Source organism: Varanus komodoensis, unplaced genomic scaffold (assembly GCF_004798865.1).
Source record: "Varanus komodoensis strain SLA01 unplaced genomic scaffold, ASM479886v1 scaffold1, whole genome shotgun sequence".
In the NCBI taxonomy this organism is placed as follows: Eukaryota; Metazoa; Chordata; class Lepidosauria; order Squamata; family Varanidae; genus Varanus; species Varanus komodoensis.
This window is the reverse complement of record NW_025335268.1, coordinates 97628796-97647391: the sequence shown is the minus strand read 5'-3', so window position 1 is coordinate 97647391 and position 18596 is coordinate 97628796. Positions and strand designations below refer to the sequence as shown.

The following is an 18596-nucleotide window of genomic DNA, read 5'->3' as shown; positions in this document are numbered from 1 at the left end:
CCACAGACACACATTCCACCACCACTCTGATAACAGGCTGCAGTGTTCTATGAATCTGCAAATTACCTGCTCATCTAGGAATTCTCTCACCTACCACAGCTGCTTCTCTAGTATTTGTTCCACGTTACTCTCATAAAAGCATCCCTTTCCACTGGCTTTAGCCATGTTAAACTAATTTCATATAGGTGTAAGCTTGGAAACTTGCTGGAGAAAAGTACCTTGGAAGCCAACAATGATCTTCCAGTAGCTGTGCTATAACAAAGAATAGGAAGATAGAAAAAATAAGCCCTTCCAAAAAGGACAGGTCTATGCATCCATGACAGGTCACCTTCCAATGTTGCCAGTCAAACACTGCAAATACAAGATAAGGATACAAGAGAAGGAAAAAGAGCACTCTTCACTTAACAGGGAATTTCACCATGCAACACAATTTTTTCCTCTCAAAGCTGAGCATCATTGGACCCTTCAAAGATCATTAATCAAGTTTCTCACTCAGAAAATACTATATAAACTAAAGAAATGCCACAATTGATTCCTTCATTTGCTATTAAGAATCCACAATCCCACTTCTAAAGTATTATTTTCAATGTATTCCACTTTTGCTTTTCAAACTCTGATTTTTGATAGTACACTGCAAGGTTCAGCAACATCCTTTGGACCCACAGCATCCTGAGGAAGACTGGGCAGGGTCTTTTGCCTTCAACTGCTCCACTAATTTAAATGGATCCTTGATCTTCTCCTGTAAAAACAGAGGGGGAGGGTGGAATTCAGTATAATCAGCCACAAAGGGTAACACAACTGGGGAGGGTGTACTTCCAACTAATGGAAAGTTGCTTGCAGCTCAGAAAAAAAGACTCCAATCCCTGAGAATGTTTTACCTCAGATGCATTTGCCACATTGCTATTGCTATCCTATATTCACTACAAATCTGCAGGATAATTTCAGTAGAAACTGAGTAGTCTAAGGGTACCCAGTGGGGTTCCTAGCCAAGCAAGGCTTTGTGGTTTATTTTATTTACCAAGTATTAAGATTTATATACCACCTTTTTTGCTAAAAAGCCAAGATGGTGTACAATATCCAATCCTGCTTATGCAATCACAGATCCATTGTTCTGTGTCCCTTAAAATTTTCTTCTAATGTACCATGTAATTCCCATGCTTATTTCCTTGTCTCCTCTCTTTGCAGTAAAGTTAGAAAAAGTTTTAAAAATCCTAATGTATCACATTGGCTTTACTGATACCCTACAATCTTCAAGTAAATGTTTTATGTAAACCAGAATAGGTCAGAAGCAGTGAAAAGCAGATGAATTTTCCCTTTTGCATATCATTTTTTATATGAGAAGTGGCCCAAAGTTGTGGGGATGGGAGGGGACCTATCATCTAGAATAGGATAGGGTAACTTGTGGCCATTCAAATGTTTTGGCCTACAGCTATTATACCTCATCTCTGACTATGCTTCCTAGGGATAATAGAATGTGTAAGCCAAAACATCTGGAGAATAACATGTTGACCAGCCCTGATCAAGAGAAAAGCTGAAATGGTAACCCCACTTCGTGACATGGTGTGCTGCAGTGAGTGTCCATGGCCATTCTGAATATTCAAGCTTTGAGCACAGCTTGTTGTATCATCTGAACCCTGCAGGGATGGATTGTGCAAAGGTTAAGCAATGCAGACTGCATGGCCTGTTGGTTATGTGCTGGTTGTTTAATCCTTGTATAACCCACCCCTGCTAGGTTTGCACAACCCAACAAGCTGCAGTTGTGACTTGAATTTTCAGAGTAATAATCATGACTACCATGACTCATTGTGACTTAAATAAGTGACAATGAGCCGCAGCCTTTGTAGAAACCTGGGAATCTATGCAACTGAACTTCTGATTGGTCATTAATCTGCCCTATCTATACAGGAAGGAAGTCAGTTTGTCTTTAATATTGGTATTTGTGCACATTTCTCATAGCATTGACATTAACAGCAAAATAAAGTGAACACTGAAGAAAAGTATGTATGTACACTAGGTGGTGCTGTTATATATTTCAGAACTATATCATGGTATAAATGTTATTTGGCTCTCAAATGGAAGCCTTGATTTTGGAGGATAAGAAGGTATTCCAGCCAATTCTACAGTGTTCACAGATAAGTCACATTTTGCAGCACTGCATCTTCTGCACTGTCCATTTTCAGGGCTCAGTTATACAGTGAGATACCAACAGGTATGCTAAATGGATCTGTCAGCAATTTTGCTTCTATTTCTAGTGAGCAATAGAAACAACAAAGCAAGCATGCAGCCATTACTTGCCATTTCTCTTCAGCAAAATTCTTGTTTAGTCATGAGGATCACATCTTCTGTTTTATGATTTTGTAAGATTTTTAATATCTTTGTATCAAAATACATATATACACACTCATATCCAGATAAAATATAATGATTCTGAAAATGTAGAAATCTATTTAAGTACTGCTTAACATTGTGTGGTAGAAAACCACACTAACTAAAAGAGAAATATTACAACTCAGTCTAGTATTTTCTTGGCAAGACTAGTTACTGGTAAATTCATGGCTAAAATGCACAATTATTATAATAAAGTCAATGGACTATAACCAAAGTAAGCTGCCCTTAAGTCCTGTTGAAATAAATGAGACTCAACAGTAACTAATCTAGTCAGAATTTAATCCAGTGACTACCAGATGCATAAGGGAAAGTAATTCTATAGGCAGATTTAGAATGTAATTCTAACACATATCATGCAAGCTTCATCATGTGAAGGTGCCTCATGACAGGGCCTCCTCTCAAAGCACAGAGCTCCTTTCTTTTCCTTTAAGACACTAATTATTTTAAAATCTGTGAGTCTGAAGCTCTGTAGGACAGATGGGTAACTTTTGGCCTTCCAGATGTTTTAGCCTACATCTCCCATGATTCCTCATCACCAGTGCTGCTGGCTGGGGTTGATGAGAACTGTAGGCCAAGACATCTAGGGGCGACACACTGTGCACACCTACTGAAGGAAATGTGTATGTTGGAGGGCAGTTTTTGATTTCAAATGAAGTTGATATTGTTGTATCAGCAACAGCGCAAACAAAAAACTAGGTTCATGAACATTAGTGCCTATTTGTCATTTCCCCATAATTTGGATGTTAAATGTATATTTGGAGTTTTGATTCTACTTTTGTTTAAATCCCAGTCCTGTTTGGCCTTTCCTGTGTCCAATGGCAGCTTGGTAAACTTTGGTTTTCCTTTCACCTGCTTCACCCCTGGCCCATGTTCCAGCTGAGGGACACTGTCCCAGAGCTGACAAGGAGTAGCATAAAAATACTTCAGATAAATAAATCTTCTAGCAGCAAATTCCTTAAGGATGCACCTACCTGGTGTATATTTATATAAGCTATCCATTGAGCTCAGTGGGGTTTACTTCTGAGTAGATTTGTATAGGATTATATTGTATGGTAATTGTACATTGTGTGAAATAGGACTTCCTTCTGTTCACCTTGTACGTTCTTAACAGGTGGCTCTAAGTTCTAACTTTATTTTTAAAAAGGACAAAAATGCTCTTTTTCATCTCTCTCCCCACCATTTGTAAGTTATAAACCAACAACATGTTCCTCCTTATTTTTGGAGAGGGGGAAAAGACAACGAGGCCAATATTGTGCCTGTATATTTGCTACAATAAAGCTAATTGCCTGGCTTGGCTTAAGGTTTTTTTTGAAGAGAGGTGGCTTGGATAAACTACCGTTCATAGCTGGCATCAGGACTGCTTGTAGCAATTTGGTGTGGGGAGAGGATTTTGATAGGGAAAATGGCATGAATGAAAGGTACGCCACCTCCAGAGTGCCCGTTCAAAAAGCTGGAACCTGCTGCTGAAAGCTACAAATCTTCAGCTATTGGGCAGTATAGAAATGAAATGAATTAATATAAAATCAAAATTGTGAGACACCATCACTGATCACCTTCATCCTGGCTGTTTTGGCACTCAGTAAACATTGATAGTAAGCAATCTACAACCAAATATCTCTTTTTCTGAGTACCGAAAGCTGGCTCGGTAGATTTGGTTAGAATTTATAGCCCAGTAATGCAACAACTCTATACTTACAGTGACCCTCGGCTGCCATTTTCCTGCCCATTGACCTAGTTTGCAATTTACCCATCTACTCCAGTTCAGGCTCAGATTTACTATAAGGGTGCAGAATCCTATGAGCATTAGCTGCTACCTGAAGGCTTTAGAATAGGTTGGGGTTCCAGTTCTGACCTCAGAAATGTGTCCGAAGGCTGGAGCTGGAACTCCAACTGAGGAGCACCTTCTTTCCATGCCTGCTGCAGCTCAACTGGAGAAGCCCTTGCAGTCAATCAGCCCAGAATGCTGGTAATGGGGATCCACCCAGCAGCATTTTCAGTGGGGAAGAGGAGAGACAGGAATGGAGTAGCCCCATCTTTTTTCACTGCAATGACAGCTACCCATGGTTATAGCTCTGCCCTCTGCAGGCACAAGGCTCCAGACAAACTAACCTAGGAGGAATGCCACCCTTGACAGAAAATAAGTTTTTCACACCAGCTGTAAAGGTCCTTACAGCATGGGACATCAATATTTAAAGGACCACCCACTTGTGGAACCAGGAAAGCCTGGTAATTCCCATCTCAGTGGGGTTCCATATCCATGGCAACTTTTATTTTTGTGTTTTATACAAGCTAGCCTTGGCATTACACAGTGGTGAACCTACTTTAGGGATGGAATACAGCACCATGAATAGCTTTTATAAAGTTCAGATGATCCCCACTGACATAGGAGTCACCAGCCCCACTTGCCAGGACCTATCTTGCTTCAGGTTCCCTTCCTCACCAGCCTTTTGAGACTGTGGGTGGTCACCAAGAAAAAAGTAGTTTCTGTGACATCATCCCAGTTATGAGTTTAGTGCATTCACAATGTTTTATACTTATTTGTGAGCAAACCACTTTTGAAAATGTTTTGAAAGTGCCATAAATACAGAAAAAAACATACAACAGGAATTGAGATTTCTATATCTGAATGTCACACATAGGCACCTTGGTATTTTACTTGGTATTCCCCATCCTGCCCCCACCACACACACTGTGTATAATCTTAAGCCTCACATTATTTTTTCTAAATTATATAAACCTGGAATTGAAAAGCTTACATTTTACATTTCCCATCCAATGTGTACAGTAGAAAGCTGAATATCAAAAAAGGTAACTGTGAAATTGCCTTTAAGCTTGCTAGTTGATCCATCCCTGGCTCAGAAATTCTAATTGGTGGTGTTTTAGCCTAAATTGCACAGCAGTCATACAAAATCCAAATTACTTGTTCCTGTTAGATTTGGAAGTGTGGTAAAGGAAGAGTTAAGCCTGCAGCATCTCTTGTTAAGATTCTGCTGTTTATCTAAGAAATGTTTCTCTTGTTCCAGACCTCTCCTCCTCCTTCCTATCATATACCAAAAAAACACAAGGTTATCCTTTCTAGGACACACAGCTGTTTGCCTTCATCAGAAGAATCTAGAGGATAGATTCTGCTTTTTACAGATAGGCCAGTTTCAAAACAGGGTCAGGGTTGAAGGGGAAGGATCAAGAGAAGACCCCAGATTTTGTCTGGCCCTGCCTAGCCAGCTATACATTGCTGTATGCCAAACTTACTGCCAATCTTTGTCCTCCCCAATCTTGGAAGGCCTTGATCTTATCATAGTAAACTTCAAACACTCGGGAAAAGGACAGAGATGAGTTCACATTTGTCTCTCACTCAACTGCACACTATCCCAGTGAAAATATATGAACACCATTAGCTAGCTGATGAACACATTTGTGGGCTTCTACTGATCCTGCTGACATGCTCCACAGAGATAAAACAGTAGGAAACTTACAAAAAGGGTTTATCAGAAAAGACAAGTTACTAAAGATCTTTCAACCAATTTCTCATCTGCAAAATGTTAGTTTTTATTGACCAGCAAATACAAGCATGTTGTTTATAAATCTGCAAGAAAGCAAATAAATTGTGCAACTCAGGCTCTAGAATAAGAGTGTGCCACTTCTCATAATAAGAATAGCACATTTTCCTTTATATGCTGTGCTGCAAAAAGATTCTGATCTGTGACATGAGAGTCAACAAGCATAAAGGCTCAGAAACCACAGAGAATGAAGTGAGAATAAAGAGATGAGTGCTGTTGGATAAAATTGTTTGATCATACCTAATCCTTTTAAAATTACACTATCCTCTGGCTCTAAACTGTTGAAACACTTTTGTTCCCACACACTTTCTGATGGGCTCAATACAGCATGCATGCCCTCAGAGCTGAAATACAAAACAATTTACATGCCTCCATGATACAAGAATGTGAAATCCTGTTGCAGTAGCTCTTTTTCACTTATGAACAATAGGAACTGTCAGAATTATCAAAAATTCCAAGCTAACTTTGTATTTATCATATTCCAAGGCCTTATGGGGGAGGGGTATAATGGCCCTTCAGAAAAGAAAGTAAAGGTTCACAGAGCCATACACTCAAGACATACAGTTAAATTTTTTTAAAATAGCACCAAGGCATTTGTTTTGAGTAACACAACTGAAGGAAGCTCACAAAAAAATTCTGGTTAACTTCCTACAAGATTTCTAAATTTTGGTAGTATAATTTAGGATGGGGATGGTCATTTGGTTATTGATATTGTTAAACAACTGGGAGTCAGAAATCCTTGCTAATCCTTTGGAAATTACCCAGAGATTTACCAATAGATCAAGATCTAACTTCTGCCTTGGGAGGAATGGACTTTATCTTCCAGGCCCTTAGTTGAAGACCAGTATGGTGTTTTACTTGTCTGTTCGAAGGTATTAACTTTAAAACCCACACACAAACTACTCCGACTTCAGCTCTATGGATGATTGTAAAGCTACCAAGGCCAGCTACACCATGGTTTTGCATATATATGTGTATATATGAAGGACCTGTTTGGGATTCAGGAATGATCTATGAGTGCTGAATCAAACTAACCTTCAGTTTTCTGGAACAATATCCTTCTGGAGTTAGTAGTTTCTGGCTTATTGGATGGATCAGGAACATCCGAGAAAATCTTGAGTTCTGTAGAATAGCTGCTGTCTCATCATCCACATCCACCACTTCTCCTTGCTGTAGGAAGACAAAAGAAAGTCAAGAAGAAAAGAATTAGAAAATGCCTAGATTTCCTTTGTTCCCTAGAGTTTCTTTCATTCCAATTATGACCCTACAATTTCTTTTGCCAAGTTGCCCTAGAGTCACCAATGTCCACGACTGCAACATTCCTGAACCTATCAGCTAAGAGCTTGCTCATATGATCAGCAAAGGAACAGCAGCTATAAACATGTGTTTTATATTGAGAAATTAGTGGAGAAAGGAATGGTTCAACAGCCCCTACTCAAGTTCCATTTCTGCTCAAATCCAATGTAGGGCCTCCCACAGCTCGTTTTTTCAAAAATCAAAATCAATGTGTAGACAGATTCAACCATTGGTAGCCTGCACAACATGGAGTTTGGCCTGTTCATGCATAACAGCACTTAAAGTACACAGAGCTCGGTGAAACTGCAGAAACATGTACTGAGAATTCTGTACCACAACCCTCCCTGCTAAATAGTGACAGGGCAGCATATAGATAGCTGAAGCTTTAGCTTGATTCATCAAGATAAACCCAGAAAGCACTGCAGTGCCAGGGTATGTCTAAAACGCTCATGGGGAAAACTGACATTTATAGTACACGATCCAACTTTACTGTGTAGAATCTAGCAGTACTTTCCCCTTTAAAAAAATCTAGACAAGACAATGATTTTCCACTAACACCCATTTTGCAGGTCACAGTAGAAGCATCCTCCAGCTCTCCAGAAATCAGGCAGAAATATAATTGTAACTTCTAGCAATCACAGAGTGATTTTTAATGCTTTCCAGAGTTTCAATTTTTTTCATATCTCATTGGAAAATAGTCCTATCCTCCAGGCCTGTACCTTAAAACTGTAGTTGATGTCAAACTCTAGTTCTCTCTCATGCCCTGGGATGCCTCCTTTGTAAATAACTTCAGTACACCCAGCTGAACATTCCCTGGGAATCTTGAACAGACGGAAAGTAGCAGAAACAAACTTGCAATCACCTAGAACCAGAACATAGAGGTTTGCATCACGATAAGTGTCAAAACAAGACAGTACTATTCCCACCTTAACTGTGGGCCACACAGGTGCTGAGGGAAGAAACAAGGTAGACAGCTTCCAAGTTCTCACATCAGGTAAAACACTGTTTGCATTAAGTTGGAATATTCAAATGGTTACTGAGTTTTTTAAAAGATTTAGGCAGTGGAACACTGCAGACACAGCCAGTTCTCTGCAGTACAAAAGTAAGTTGTATTTTACAAAATCTTAAGTGGTATCATTCAAGGAAATAGTTAGAAAGCAAAACACAGATGCCTTGTTTTACCAAGACAGCTCACATTATGTGCCTATCATAGCATCAGGTGCTCCAAATGAGATCTGGAAATTTGTCATGGGCTTAATAAGGGTACTTTGTTCTCCCCAATCAGCATCATGTGTAACTAAAAATACAATAGGATTGCTCTAATTATTCCCTTGTTGGAGAATCTCATGGTTTTCAGCAAAAGGAGAAACTTAGCCTGCTTTATCAAATGGCACAAAGAGGTATCAGAGCCTCTTGGCTCCCATCCAGGGTCCCAACTCATCTCTTTGTCTAGGCAAGGAAGAAAAGAGTGACCTTTTCTTCTGCTAAAACAGCCCTTCCTCCTTGCTGTACTGTATGCAGCATGAACTTCAGGCTATCTCAAGGTCAATTAGCAACTCCTCAGCAGAAGAGGGGGAGGAAAACAGACACGTACACATCTTCCTACCTTGCTTTTTGTTCTACAGCACTACTATTTCCCTTAAGGCTGCCAGTATTCTGATGGGAGAGGAATTATAATTCATACATCTGCATGATTTTTACTTTGGTTTCCTGAGCTAATCTCTTACAACCAGATAATGAAAAAGAGGAACAGCAACAGCTTAATTCCCATTTCTAAATCTCATTATCTATAAAAATGTCAGAAATAAACATACACGAACAAAGAAGGCTTTCGCTATAAGATCATCTTATAATCTCAGCATCTTTGTCCCCCATGCTATTTACCACATAAAAGATATATATAAAATTGCAGGGAATGGATGCCTGGGGTTTGCTACTACCAGTATATCAAGGACAACCAAGTCTATTTCTCCCATCCATTCAAGTCCAAAGAAACTGTTCTGGTTCTAAACAGGTGACTGCTGCCATACTAGATGCAATTAGGGCAAACAAACTGAAACTTCATCTAAAAGGCAGATCAGCAAACAGGGGTTCAATTTGAGTTTCATGAGCTTTCACTCTTCTGTCAGGCTTGCACAGTTTGGCTATACTCCTGGAGCATGCCTTGAACCTGGATGCCCGGGCTTAAGTGGTGGCCAGGAGTGCATTTGCCAAATGGACCGGTTCACAGAGATGACTGATCTGCCTACAATCACACATGCCTTAGTTATATCCAGGTTAGACTACAGTAAGACATGGGGCTGCCTTAAAAATCTGTTAAGAAACTTCAGTTGGTCCAGAAGGCCCATCCCCTAAAGTCTCTTATGTTCCCCAGATGGCCATGCCCCTTTCCTTTGCCTCTCTCTTCCCCCACCCACTACTGACCATTTAGAGGTTTCCCAGCTTTTGTGAATATTCCCACAATACAAGAACTCAAATGTTCACTTAAGGCTTAAACGACAGTAAATCCTCCAAGCTATAATACACTATCAGGGCTGAATTTCACCCTACCCCTGGTGCCTCTGGCCCATACCCCTGCAATGTGGTCCCCAAACACGTTTCCAAACATTTTTGACCTTCAGGGTGAAAGTGGTTCTGCCCCCCGGATAGGACTAAGGTGGTTTGCTCAGTGGAATGGAGCAACAGAAGATAAGAACACATACCCACAAGATTTTCCAGCTCCTTGTTGGCAAGAGTTATTTGTGAAGCAGCCACCAACCGAGGTGGATAGAATCCAACCTGCTCAGCAATTCTGTAGAGATCCTTCCAACACAAGGCTCCCCCTAGGCATTCACCTAAAGGAGACACAGTGAAAAAGGTAGGCAAATGCAGTCTTGAGGTAGTCTGTAAAAGTGAAGACTTGGAACATCCTCTGTCTCCTCATCAGTTTGGGCTCCTAAGGGAAAAGTAGGTCCTGCAGGCTTAAAGTCCACCTACTCCCAAATTAGCAAAAGCAGCACTTATTTCCTCAGGAAGCTGAATTCTGAGCAAGCTCCAACTCAAGAAAATGTAAGACTTCTAAACACACATGTGGGAAGCAGTTTTGACACGTGTGTTCAAGGGAGGTTCCCCCAAGCCCAAAGCTGCAATCGTCACGCTGTGGAGCAGTTTCCTTTTGACGCTTGAAACACCTCAAAGGAACAATGACTGAGTTTTCAGGACATGACAGCCCATCATGGGTAACTAGCCATAGTGTGTCACTGCATTGTATGAACCTGGATTGCTTCCTGCAAGTTGGCAATCCAAACTACCCTGGCAACTTATTGTATGGGTTGTTGAACCTATGATGGGCTGTCATGTCATCAGAACCCAGGAGCCCAATCCCATCATGGGTTGGAAATAAGCATCTCAGAAAGAGCAGCAAAACAGCCTTGGTGCTCTCAGCAATCTTACCCCTGTCACTGCCAGTTGCTTCATAAATGCTCACACACCACTTTGGGGAAACTCTCTCACTGCTCATTAACCTTTGGGAAGAGTTCCCATATAACACAATCCTAAATGTTTTGTTGATGGAGAAATGCCATGCTCCTGCTAGATTCTCAACATGATATACAGAATTGGATGTGGAGATGCACATTCACTTACCCCACAAGACTCTATGTTTCCTGATCGTCTCTGGCAGATCCTGGCTGGCATACACATCACTGAAATACATTTCCCCACCATTCTGAAAGAAGAATGTCAACAGTAAATAAACAAAGAAATTCTTCTGTCTGACAGGTGAGTGAGGGTATAATGGTGGAAAGAAGAGAGATTGTGACCTGGTGAAATTGAAAGAAGTGGCTTGGCTGAGAGTGCAGGGCCAACTAAACCCCTTGATCCCTGCTAGTTGAATTCTTTGCTATGAATGTGTTACAACTTCAAAGCACTACAGCTCACCCATTCAAACAAATTATCCCAGGTCTCCGGAGGCAACCTAGGGCATGTTCATGGAAGTCAACCATTCTCCTCCCTTTCTTAGTATAAATAGGACCTAGGCACCATCCTAAACATAAACCTGACCTGTTTCATTCTACTAAAATTCCTGACTAGCAATTTTTCCAGGTACTGATCTGTACAGATGCTTCTGTTCAAATGATTTGTGTGTTCAACACCAAATTTGTAACTATGTTTGGATTAAAACTATTTCCAGAAGTAAACTTTTGTTGCTTGTCACCACTCAGAGCATCTGTTTTCTCAGTACTGTCTTTACTGTGTCCAACATGCATATACAACCAGCTCGTACTTTACCTTTAAGATTCGATAAGCCTCACGTAGGACAGCACATTTATCAGGAGACAGGTTAACCACACAATTGGAGCTAAATAGGAGATAAATGTTCTTTAAACAGCCTGAAGTAGGAAAGCAAAGGGCAGATTTCATCATGCAGGCAAGGGCTAGCCTAAAGTAGGGCTTATAAGAATAAGGGGCGGGAGATATCAAAGCACATTTCATGTTTTAAAGAAAACCTGCTTTCCTGTTATATGCCAGCACTAAAAAAGGGGGTCATGGGGGTTTATCAGTTTTTTTAACCATGCTGTTTTAAAACCGAGTCCAAACCCCAGCTAGACAAACCTCCTTTCATCTCTGAATCCTGCTAAATCAGCACTGTTTCAGTTGCAGGAATGTCTGCCCGACGTAGACAAACAATTTGCCTCTATAAGGCCAGTACAAATACCAGAAAGCAAGTTCCAAACTTAAGTTCCATTAAGTGAATGCAAGAGTTTGTGGGAGAGTCATTCTTTGCCTGTTTCATGGTTCACTGCTAAGGAATCTTATTTAGATACAGACCAGTTTATAAATCCAGTAAATAAATAAATCTGAATGAGCAACCATAGTTTAACATAGTATAACAAGATTTTAATTTGCTTTATTCTCTTCCATCTTGATTCTTTTTTATTTCACTGCTTCATTCATTGCTTGGGTATTTTTCTGACATTTAGAGCAGTTTATAAATTCTATTAATAATTCTATAAATAAATAATGACATGTGCAGAAGAGAAGCAGTAGGCAGAAAGGGAGCGGTGCTTAACTCTCCCTTTTAAGCATTCCACACAGGGACCTTTTTCAGCTGAATTTCTGGTCTTGGGGAGGAAATGTTCTTTAAAAACCTCAGGGACAGGAAGAAGCATATGAAATAAAGTATGTGAACACAGAAAGGGTTATATAAGTGCTCCTGTGTGTATTAATATTGCCATGGAAATCTCCTATTCTAGCATTAACATTATGCCAAAATCAATTGGGAACCTCCATAACATACATATTCAATCTCTGAAACAGTGTCTTAGAACAGAAATTCCTGTTAAATATTCACAGCTTCCTGGAATTTGAGATTTGGGCCAAACCCACAAAAGAGGCACTGGTATTTGGGGGCTTTGATGGGTTGTCATAACATCTCTAATTATGTGCGATGTATGGCATCTGAAGTTAGAACCAGCACTTCAAACAGAATCCTTGATATCTATCAGCTTGCAGGATAACAGACTAGGAAGTATACCTACATTACCAGATCGTAACTGTCATCCCTAAGACCTGCTTCACCCAGTTTTTCCATGTAGCCACAGATAAAGTTTATGTTGGGTTTCTGATACCCAAACTTGTTCATGTGGTAATCAATGTGTTTCTTTGCCAGTTCTACCTAAGAGAGGGAGACAAGCCAGGAATTAGAATATTATTGTTCAGCGTTTGAGATGAATTATATATGTTGTTAAAAAGTGTGTGTGATGGTGTGTATGACCTAAATGCTAGGTGTCCTGTTTTAGGGTAAGCAGATTATCATTTATTTAAAAGCTATTTATATTGTTTATGTATACATTCATATCATATGATTTAAACAATTCCATCTATGTGATACATGCAATTTATATGACAAGATTTTAATGCTATATTTACTTATTCTTTCTAATAGGTAATTAATGCCTTTTATGATAGTCTATTTAATATGTCTGGTTATGTCATCTATTTTTGTATCACATATGCTATTTATATTAATGATTTCTATATTAAAAGTGATAATGATTCCAAGTTTTGAACTCTCAATCTGTGCACATGAAAAGTGATTGAGGTTAAACCTCCTGCCAGCTTTCTTCATCTCAAGCTATACTAAAGAATACAGGATAGCAGGCAGGTTATTTCAAGGTTGCTTTTTGCAAACAACTGAGAATCAGACATCCTTGTCAATCCAGGACCTAGCCTACCCCTGAAAAGTGAGAGGCAAAGACATTTCCAATTTGTAGAACACTTTGCAGGACAGCAATGCCAAATATTATTCTGGCTTTTCTTGTTCTTATGCAAAGCTTTCAGAAGTCTTTTCTATTTCTTATAAAATCAAAATAAAACATTGTGACAGAAAACAGAAATTACATTTATATTCCTGCAGTTCCTCTCACAAGGAACTAAGGCAGCTTGCATGGTTCTTTTCTCCACTTTATCCTTACAACAGTAAGGTATATTAGGGTCAGACCTGGTGGCTGGCCAAACATCAGCTAATGAGCTTTATGTTCAAATGCAAACTATTACCCAGGTCTCCCAAATTTTAAACCAACATTCTAACCACCACACCACAGTGGTACCCTATTCACCTCTACCCAACTGTATGTTAAAATTACCATCTTGAATCCAATTTTCAAGAACAAGCACCTACCTGGGCTTCAGTCATATCTACTCCAGTGACATGTCCATTCTCCCCAACCAGCTTACTGAGCATGTAACAGTCTCTGCCACTCCCACAGCCCAAATCCAATATCCAGCAGTCTTCTAGACAGTCTGGGATCACCAGGCCACAACCATAATACCTGAAGAAAGGACAAGGTGGAAAAGAAATGCATAACTGATGCAAAGCTGATGGAGACAAATGGAATGGGATGATGTGGTAAGTACAGCATATCAACACAAACCAATCCATATTAGCAAGACTTACATAAATTCTACTTGCATTGCTTGCTTCTCAACCCTCTCCTACCTCTGGTGAGCAATTTGGTTTGCAAGTCAATCCAAGTTTTAGCATGTGGACAAAATTATCACAATGCTACATATTTAGATAAATTAAAACAAGCAAATGAGCCAAATAATAATATGAATAATCTACTCAATGACAGTCATACCAACCCTTCCAAATTAATAAACTGAACAGTACTGTACAAAAATACAGCTCACTGAATACCGTGGTGTTTCCTCTCAAGTAAATGGGTACAGAATTGCATGCTAACACAATCCTATGTGAGTCTACTCAGAAATGCATCTCACTAACTATAATAGAATTGACTCCACGTAAGTGAGTACAAAACTGCACAATGCAATTCTAAATATGTTATTATGAAGTAACCTCTGCTGAACATAAGAACACCCAAAAAGCCATGCTGATCAGATGAAAGGTCCATCCAACCAAACATCTGATTCACATGGTGGCAAATCAGCTCCCCACAGGATTCCTCAAACAGGATGGGTACAAGTGTTTCACTTGCTCAAGTTCCTCAGCAACTGGTATACAATACCACCCCTACTAAAGGAGGTGGCACATAGCCATCAAGGCAAGTAGCTACTGATAGCCTCCTCCTCCATGAATCTGTCCAATCCCCTTTTAAAACCATCCAAATTGTTGGCCGTCACTATGTCCTGTGGAAGTGAATACCATACTTTAACTACACAGTGTGTAAAGAAGTACTTCCTATGATCTATTCTGAATCTGCCAGTAAACAGCTTCATGGAATAACCATAGGTGTAGTGTTATGGGAGGAGAAAAATGTCTCACTTTCCACTTTGTCCACACTATGAATATCGTATTTATTTGATTTATATCCTGCATTTTTCTTTTACAGAACTCAAAGTGGTTTGCATCATTCTGCTCCTCCTACTTTCAGTCTTATCCCCACAACAACTACCCTGTGACTTAGGTTGGGATGAGAATCTGTGATGGCCCCAAAGTCACCCAGTTGGCTCTGTGGCTGAGCAGGCACTAAAACCCAGATTGCCTGTGTCTCAGTCCCATGTTCTTAACCACTACACCATCCTGCCTCTCAGCCTTTCAACACCTCTCATGTCTCTCCTTACTCACCTTTTTTCTAAGTTAAACAATCCATTAGTGTAACTGCTTCTCATAGGAGAGTTGGTCCATTTCACTTCATCATTCACCCCATCATCATTTCACTTGCCCTTCTCTGCACTTTCTCCAACTCAATGTCCTTTCTCATGTGCAGCAACCAAAATTGTACACAATATTCTAAGTGTGGTCACACCAAATACATGTAGAAGAGGTGTATTATCTTGGCAGTTCTACTTTCAATTCATTTGCTAATTATGCCTAACATGGACTTCATCAGTGTCTACTACAACCTCAAGATCCCATTCCTGTTAAGTCACTGCTAGCTCAGATCCCATCAGCCCATACTTGAAGTTAGGAATCGAAGTACAGAGCAACACTCCTTCAATATGCCCTGTAATGTCTTCCCTTACATCTAGAGATGATCCCATCCCGTGCGTTCTCTTTATACTTAGATTCTCTTTTAAAACCAGGCACTCCAGATTTCCTATTTTAGCTCTGAGGCATCTAGCATTGCATAGAAACATCAAAAAAATCTTTCTTCAGGTGCATACTAATTATGTTTTGACACTTAAGCATCTCACGCTGGTTATGATGTCTTAGCATAAGCTTGTGGGTTATTTTCTCCCCTCTTAAATGTGGGCAATAAGAAACTTTTTCCTCATCATCCCCGAGGAATTACTTAACTTGAACCAGACGCTTCCTAACTGCTATCAGCATCCCTGCAGGATTCCTAGTGGAACCTACTGCTGAGTAAAAATGCAAAAAATTGCACTGCAAGATCTTCAAAATGGTTTACAGTCTTTGCAGCTTACATGGCAAGTTGTGCAGCCTTAAAAATAGCATGCCTGGAATTGTTAAATTTTAAAATAAAAGATGGCCAGTCCTGCATTATATCAAAAAGGGCCCTAACACCACCCTTCTGCCATATGATACAACAATACAGAACATAATACATATTTTCAATCACTTCTTCCAAGCATGGGTAAATCCTTTTAAAGTACAGGACATTATTAGTTCTTCAGCATTATCTTTAATTGCCTTGGTATACATTAGCCAATGTTAAAACTCAATTGATAAATCATCTACCTTTTGATTGACCAATTAATACAGATTCTTATTTATCTACTGATGTATCAACTGATGATCAAGATAACATTTACTGATTAAACTGTAAAGTACTAGTAACTGTTTGAAGAAAAGTCTCTTCCATTTTCTATTATAGTAACCACAACTGAGTTGTGGCTGTTTGTTTAGTCCAGCTGCTTGAAATTTGCCTTCTCTGACTTATCAGTTAAAGCTTTGGTTGATTGATTTGTCCATTAAAGTTTTCAGTGCTAACCTGTTGGCTGCAGTGCTGGTAATGAGTACAACTACTGCACAAATAAAGGCTTTAAAAAAAACTCCTCTCTTGCCACCTAACAATAATGTAATAATGAGTTTTTAAACAATTCATTGTGAGAACAAAGCTCACTCAAGAAGTCAATACTGTACTTTGCTGAAACTTCTTCATGAACACATTGCATTGCTTCTCTGATGTGTTTGGGCACAGGTTTTGCTGAAGTAAGGCAGGCATTGGCTTTTAGATCTTCTGTTTTCTTCAGCTCTTTGCCATAATAATCCTAAAACAGGAAAAACAGAAACACTAAATTTATATGCAAATTTTGGAGTTGGAAAGAGTTACTAAAAGGCCATATGCAGAGGCAGGGGATGCTTATTGTTTAGGAACAATGAAAATGATCATTGTACTTAAAACGTACTAATTTCTCATGGCTCAAACACCTTGCATAGCTTGGCAAAAGGGGGAAATCGAAATAAAATTAGTGTCTACACACTTAGTGCACTTACAAACATCAAGCTACTTTTTAAAACAAAAGCCATAATTACCGTGCTCTCCAAGAAAGATGCACATATATATTACAACTGCTATACTATAAATACCTTATAACTCAATTTCTGTCATCATTTTCTCCCTCCTACAGTACCAGGCAAACTCCACAAGGAGGATGCCATCACGAGGCTAAGTGAGTAGGAATATATGGGAGCAGAGGTGAGGAAAGAGACCCAGCACATCAGTGTAGAGAGATTCATTCTTTGTGTTCAAGACAGCAATGGACCTAGCTATGACAGAAGCAAGCAGGCAAAACCAGTCTGTGCATGCATTAGCATAGGGGCATACAAGCTATGGCAGCTTTCCTAACCTGGTACCCTCCATTTGTGTGAGCCTACAACACCCATCATGCTACAACCAGTTTAGTCCTATGCCATCTGAAGGGCACCAAGTTGGGGAAGACTGCCATTCGGTATTAAACTAACCCACTTCTCACCTGCACCTCCCTGTATATCCGCTCTGCAGCCACTACAAGAAAACAAGAGTCAATATGAAGCAAAAAAAATCTCACACAGGAGTACTTTTAGAGAAGGTAGACGATGCAATCCACCACTTTATGGCAAATCTATCTGATTCCCTCCCCCCGCCCAGCAGGAGGCTCTCACCACCCTGCCCCAAAATGATTCTCCCTATGAAAAAAAAACCCACACCTTGGGACCGCCTCCCCATGAACAAGCTAAACTCACTACCCTAGAAGAACACGCAACAACACCCTCGCCTTACTCGGCGCGCGCCTCAAGCCTATCCCAAACTCTGAGCACCCCTCACAGAACTTGGCGCGCTGCGGTGAATGGGCCGGAAACGCGATGTTATTCCGAGGGCACGAGCGTTTGCTTTACAAAATGGGCGGGTCATTCCACCCTTGGACCGGCCAGGGCTCCGTTAGTCACGATCAGAGGCGGGATTAAGACCATGTGATGGGTCGCTATGGCGGGCGTGACACCAAGAAACCTGAAAATGAGACCGTGGATTGCCCCAGCCACTGACTTCCCCGGATGAAGGGCTGCAGAAAGCTCTGCTGGAATCATAGACTCCGAAGAGATCGATAGGGCCAGAAAATCTTGTCTATGTGTTCTGGCTACTCTTTTCTGCATTTATTCAGGGGTTGTTGTTAGGGTCTTATGTATGTATGTATGTATGTATGTATGTATGTATGTATTTATTTATTTATTTATTTAGGAGACTTCTATGCCGCCCCATTCGCCGAAGCCTCGGGGCAGCTCACATCCATAAATAAACTTCCATAGAATAACATAAATTAACAGTATAAATTAAGTCACCCTAGCCAAAGAATAAAATGAATAAATACTATTAACAATTAAAATGACATTTGAATAAAAAGGTCTTTGCCTGGTGCCGAAAAACAAATAACGACGGCACCAGGCAGACCTCTCTGGGGAGCACATTC

The 18596-nt window shown here is 40.1% G+C and overlaps 1 protein-coding gene across 3 annotated transcripts; it reads right to left on the bottom strand.

Annotated features, from left to right (window-relative positions):
- Positions 1-570: 570 nt before the first annotated feature.
- Positions 571-17990, bottom strand: AS3MT (arsenite methyltransferase). Of its 3 annotated transcripts, none has more exons than XM_044437801.1 (11): positions 17912-17990; positions 17625-17656; positions 16792-16919; positions 13903-14053; positions 12761-12897; positions 11511-11580; positions 10866-10947; positions 9944-10075; positions 7961-8103; positions 6981-7115; positions 571-739 (listed from the first exon to the last, which is right to left on the bottom strand). In XM_044437801.1, coding segments are annotated over exons 1-11 (1110 nt in total). In that variant the 5' UTR covers positions 17913-17990; the 3' UTR covers positions 571-640. The 3 variants fall into 3 exon arrangements, with proteins under 3 accessions (XP_044293736.1, XP_044293754.1, XP_044293745.1); XM_044437819.1 differs by lacking the exon at positions 17912-17990 and adding an exon at positions 17878-17896; XM_044437810.1 differs by lacking the exons at positions 16792-16919; positions 17625-17656; positions 17912-17990 and adding an exon at positions 15313-15680.
- Between the last annotated feature and the right edge of the window lie 606 nt (positions 17991-18596).